The 6,105-nt window shown below is 37.3% G+C and overlaps 1 protein-coding gene across 2 annotated transcripts; it reads left to right on the top strand.

Annotated features, from left to right (window-relative positions):
* The first annotated feature begins 355 nt into the window (after positions 1–355).
* On the top strand, positions 356–4,003 carry rhoh (ras homolog family member H). Of its 2 annotated transcripts, none has more exons than XM_034080617.1 (2): positions 356–574; positions 1,781–4,003. In XM_034080617.1, the coding sequence occupies exon 2, from the start codon at positions 2,213–2,215 to the stop codon at positions 2,798–2,800; it is 588 nt and encodes a 195-aa protein (XP_033936508.1). In that variant the 5' UTR covers positions 356–574; positions 1,781–2,212; the 3' UTR covers positions 2,801–4,003. The 2 variants fall into 2 exon arrangements, with proteins under 2 accessions (XP_033936508.1, XP_033936517.1); XM_034080626.1 differs by having other exon boundaries at positions 1,778–4,003.
* Positions 4,004–6,105: the final 2,102 nt, after the last annotated feature.

Genomic DNA, 6,105 nt, shown 5'->3' with positions numbered 1-6,105 from the left:
TCAAGATCCATTCACATTTATAATTCACGATCAAATAAGGATACATACAGTATTACCTTCGGTTCATAACCCAGTGTCCATTTATTCTTTCTTTATCCACTTTATCAACACTTGAGCAATTCAAGAGCATTATAACTTGAGTAATTGTTCATTATGATAATACATTACAGTTGTGATCAAAGCAACAACTTTTAAGATTTTTGAATAACATTTTGAAAATCCATAAAGGAGAAAAACATGTAAAAGCCCAGCTGCTGTGGGGGAGGAAGGCAGAAGATTGTGTCACACCTCCACACTGCGACGAGCGGATGTGCTTTACATTTCTCTCATACTTTCTCACTTCCCTCCTCTACTTACCAAACTAGGCTTATTCAGGCAGATGCCAAATTACTTCGCCCGTGTGTCTGATCGTCACAATTAAATACAGACTTTAATACATGTGTTTGAGGGCATCCGCTTCAGCAGATTATTATAAATACCAAATAGTTTCTGGAGTTTAAAGGATTTCGTCTTCTGTCTTCAAAAGCGGCATCCAGCATCGGCCGTTTAGAGATCGAAAAGACTGACAAGAAAGGTAATTTTCTTTTTCTTTGTCTTGATTTGTTTCCATTTATTTGATTTGAAAATGTAATTAATACTTCATAATGATGGCAAAAACCGACAATATTTTTCAGACATTTAAACTATTAAGTAAGTGAAGACTTCAGGGTGTTCCTCTCATTGGAACAAAGAAAATTAGTTGTATGTGAATTAAAGCACACTTATAATAAATATTGTACATTCCCTATAAAACCAGCATTGTACATGAAGTAAAAAGAGTTAAATCAGTTGCACTCAGTGTTAGTGCCCTGTTTTATGACTTTATTAATTAATTAATTTGTATTTATTTCTTAGGAAAATGAATTGCTCTGCCACTGGACTTAAAATAAGACTACTTTCGACTACTTTCTGAGAGATAAATTCAAGAGTTGAATTGTGGAAAAATACTGATTAAATTGTCCCATTTACGGTTATGGTGGTCTTTCCATCTATGTGTCATGGCAGATGGTTTTGAGGTTGTAACGTCTAACTGCTACCTAAATTAATTCTTCAACGTGTATGCACCAGAGAAGTCAAAAGAAACCATCAGCAGTATTTTAGCGATCAATATTAAATGAACCAACAAGATTTCTATCTTCCCGCATCTAAGACTATAACAGAGACATAATTCTCCACGATCAGATGTCCGTTAATGGGCAAACTGCAGAATCAGGACTGGTTATGAGGGAGATTCATTACAGGGAATGGAGCCTGTAAGGCTATAAATATAAGCTTGGTAATACAGAGAGCATGAATATGTTATTAGTAAGCTCCTGTTAAACTCTTCAAATTATAACTTGAACTCTGGGTCACACCCAATCACATAAATCTTTACTTCCGTATTTAATCAATACTATATTGTACGTGACGTTGACCTTTCTCTGTAAATAGAAAATGGTGCTGCCATAAAGACAAAATGTAATCTTCAAATACAATACTCTAGCGATTGACAATCTTTTTTAGTGTGTAAGCACTTGCTCATTATTTGTCATGTTTAAACATGTTCTATGAAGAGTCACACTGCTGTCGTTTTGTACGCCATGTTGCATGATGTATGAGAAGAAACTGTAAACTGTTCTAGATTAAGGTTTGACTTAAATAAAAAATTAGCTAAGGTTTTTCAGTTTCTCTATTTCTAAGTAAGACAACCTTTTGCTAACTGTCCTCTTATGATCGTAACATGTCCTCTCTTCATCAGCAGACATCCGTCCTCAACTCTGAGAGGTTCAACCTGTTTGGAAAGGATGACAGCCGTCATTAGAGAGAAGGACCGACATCCGACCTCGCTGCAGAAACACAGCAGAAGTGATACGAGACAAGATGGACTAAAGATCTGAGACGTTGTCTGGGGCGTGTGGGAAGCTGATTTTAAACCTGTTCCATATGAACAACGTTAAAACGCTCTGAAAAGAGAGACATTATAGTTCAGTTCAACAAACTGAATGACCGCTGAAATCTTCAGAAATTGAGTTACCATATGCCAGGGCTACAATTCACCTGCTATGAAAACTACCACTTGAACACAGAAGTACGCTGCCTTTGTCTACGACGTAAACGTGTTACATAGAAACCATCCCTAAGACTTTCCACATAACCACAAATATCCAAAGGAGTGAGACCGTCGGCGGCAGCCATGAACGAGACCGAAGAGATGGCGCTGAAGTGCGTCCTGGTCGGGGACAGTGCCGTGGGCAAGACAGCGCTGCTGGTCCGCTTCACCTCAGAAACCTTCCCAGACAACTACCAGCCCACAGTGTTTGAAAACACAGGGGTCGAGGTGTACATGGACGGGGTTCAGATCAACCTGGGGCTGTGGGACACGGCGGGCAATGACAACTTTAGACAAATCCGACCGAGATCCTACCACCAGGCTGACGTTGTGCTAATCTGCTACTCTGTGGCCAACCCTAACTCTCTGGCCAGCGTCCAGCACAAGTGGATTGCTGAGGTTCGAGAGAACTTGCCAAGGGTGCCGGTGCTGGTTGTTGCAACCCAGACAGATCTGAGGGAGATGGGGCAGTACCGGGGAAACTGCATCTCAGCAGCGGAGGGGAGACGTGTGGCTCATGAGGTCCACGCTAAAGGCTACCTGGAGTGCTCCTCCTTAAGTAACCGTGGTGTGCAGCAAGTTTTTGAGCATGCAGTGCGAACAGCCATTAACCAGGCTAGGAAACAGGCCAGACGACGGATGTTCAGCCTCAACCAGTGCAGGGTCTTTTGACCTTTGAACTTGACTCGGGGGGCACCTCAGCCTTCATGAGAGTACATGTTTTAATAAGGGTCCTAGTGTGCTGTTCAAACTCAGTGAGAATCCATTAAGGTACAAGAACCCAAAGCTGTATTTTTTTATGTTAGGTAGGGTTTTTCTACACTGATGGGCCTCCTGCGCCCTCCAAAGCACTTCTCTAAACTCAAAGAATAAAAATGAAAATACTTTGATTTAGTCATGCGTGTACTCAAATTAAAGTTCTACTTTTGTTTGATTCAGGGAGACGCGAAAAAAATACTTCATCTTCAATTCCTCGGAACTGTTTGTGAATGTACCACAGCACATCTCAGGGGTATTTCAAATGTGGTATCAGAATTGTTTAACAAATACTCCATTGTTCAGGGCAAGGCACACTTAAATGCTTAAATTAAAGTTATAATAGATTTAATCTTGACACAGCATTGTTTTTTCTTAACATCTCAGTTTGGGATTTGATTGGCAAATGTAATTATTATCTGGGTTATAGAATGAATGTGGAGATAAATGATTTCACTGCCACAAATAAAACTAGTTCTACAAGTATACAGTTGGATGGATCTTTTACAGATTTTTCAAGAACTAGGAAAATAATGTTCTCAGGCTCCAAAAATATAATTATCAAGTCAGGAAATAATTTTGACTGCATATTGAATTTTGTCAGCACCTATTCAAACGCCTCAGAGTATGAATAAGACAATTTGAGCTACATTAGGATATACTGTATATGTAAAGCTTATTCTCAAATGACATTTCACTAGATGGCTCTGTCAGTAGCTCAATGCAGGCTATTTTTTTCTAAAGGTTATTTCTTAATTTTTATTCAATTTAAATATACCTGTTTATGTATTGTTAGAACGTATACCCATTGCAGTGAAATACACATTTCAGTCATTAAAAAGCAAGAAACATTGATTAAATGGTTGTTTTGATTCATACAAGATATCATTTGTAAGTTTCTTTTATACAAGTAGAGAATCCCAACTTTTAGAAATTCTACAATAAAGTGAAGAAATATTGAACATCAGCATTATCGGACTTCTTGACACTGATCATTGTGCTAAATAACGGCTTTTGTGATTTTATTTGTAAAACTGTTAAAAAAAAGAAGACATGACCTTCTACTTATGTTTCTTGCAAACTTGTCCATACATTAAAGCTAAGGATTCAACACATTGACACGGCATTGTGTAATTTCTGCACATTTTGTTCGTAACAAAAAATGCTTTCGGAAATCATCTAATGATCTACAAGTATTTGTAATTCAGCCTTGGTTTTTACCTTCCTATCTTTTAGCGAGAGTTTGCGTTGGATTTGAATATGTGTGCATTCATCATCAATGCGCCCTTTTATGCCTTAACTCCTATAAACTCATTAAGAATTTATAAAGGATAATTTATACATTTTTATGGAAACAAGTTATCTTCTTAAAAGAGTATTGTGCCCATGTGTCTCATGTACTTATGTTACATGTTTTGTATGTTTTGCATATCACGTCTTAAATCAAACATATCGTGTGAAGTGTATTAAGCGTTTGCCAAATCTATGTATGAAATCTGTATTAGAATACACAGATGAAATGCATAAAAAATTTATTTATATTAGAACATTTAAGTAGCATCTTATTCCTATTTTTCTTTATTAAATCTAATTTTTGGATTTGAATAGATTATCAAAAGCTTTTTCTTGAATGATGATTAGTAAAACATGTTGTTTGGAAAGCAATAAAACAATAGACTTGTGTTCTTTATGAATGTATGACAACACTCATACATGACTTCAAATCTTATCCAAGTGAAGTCAGTTTTTAATTTTTATATTTATTTATTATATGACATGGTCTCTATATCACATGTCAGTAAATGTGATATGAGCATCTGTGTGTGTTTGTAGCTTTGAATGTAAGAAGATGACTTGAGGAAATAAAAACTATTCAGAGCTTAAAGATGTATTGTAGCTGCATTATAGAGACAGCGAACAGTCGACCAGGAACAACCAGGAAAAAGTTTAGACAAGCTATTCCTCCCCCTCATGCTTCTCTCCCGCTCTTTCTCTTCATTTCTTTGTCTTATGTGGTGTTAAAAGGCGGCTGAGAATGAGAGATAAAATACAGGCTTTTCAAGGATACGCCGAAAAACACTTTACCACATCCCAACAAAGACACACACACAAATGTCTTTAATGTTACAACTGGTAAAAGAGAAACTTGTGTTTTTCTTGTACATTTCATTAAGGGATCAATACAGTGTAATCTTAACGTAGCCTATAACAAAACATGATGGGTTGACTATATTTCACATTATAAATCTGAATCTGAATCCTCAAAGTAACTAAAATGATCAAATACATGTTGTGAAGTAAAAAGTACAATATCGATTAGAAATATTTAGTGGCAAAAAATGGAAATACTCATGTTAAGTACGAGGACCTTGAAAATGTATAAGTACGGTCTGCCATATTGCTCAGAGCTGGTAGAGCTGGTGGACCATGTATAGGGACTCAGTTCCCATGCGGAGAACCCAGGTTTGAATCCGGCCTGGGACCATGTACGCATGTTATCCCCTCTATCTCCCCCTTTCAACACGGTCATCTCAAGGTTAATCTGGCCCTAAAAATATTTTTAAAAAGAAAATGTATAAGTACTTGTGTAAATGTACTCATTTAACGTCCACCACCCTGACTATGTGTAAATTAATTCCCAAAACATCTATCTTAATAAATGTACCTCATATAATCCAAAAATATGGTCACATACTGTCCGTAATACGGTTTGTCTTTTTGTGTTTCAAGTAATAAAGAGAAAAAACTGTTTAGCATGTTAGTCGGCCAGCCATGGCCTAATCTTTCATCTGTCACTGTGCTCTCCCACAACTACCACAACGTCTTAACCCACTTACTGTCTATACACACACACACACACACACACACACACACACACACACACACACACACACACACACACACACACACACACACACACACACACACACACACACACACACACACACACACACACGCACACGCACACACAGGAAACACCTGTCCTATCCAAGCTCAGTACCACCGAAACTTAGTGACACTTTAACACATCACATCACCATACACAGTAACTGCACAATAATATAATAGAACAATTGTCGGTGACATTTCTTACTTTAAGCTGAAAGGACCCTGATTCAAATGGAATTATGAAGTAAAAACAAAAATACTTTAACAGAAAAGCTGAATATTTAGTTTTTTTTAGTGTCCACAACACACAAACTGATCCCGCTGTTACAATT

The sequence above is a fragment of the Pseudochaenichthys georgianus genome, chromosome 1 (assembly GCF_902827115.2).
Source record: "Pseudochaenichthys georgianus chromosome 1, fPseGeo1.2, whole genome shotgun sequence".
Taxonomy (NCBI): domain Eukaryota; kingdom Metazoa; phylum Chordata; class Actinopteri; order Perciformes; family Channichthyidae; genus Pseudochaenichthys; species Pseudochaenichthys georgianus.
Note: the sequence above shows the minus strand (reverse complement) of the source record. Positions and strands in the feature narration are given on the sequence as shown.

Coding starts and splice junctions, on each gene's coding strand:
- rhoh (XM_034080617.1), top strand. CDS start 2,213: ATGAACGAGACCGAAGAGATGGCGCTGAAGTGCGTCCTGGTCGGGGAC.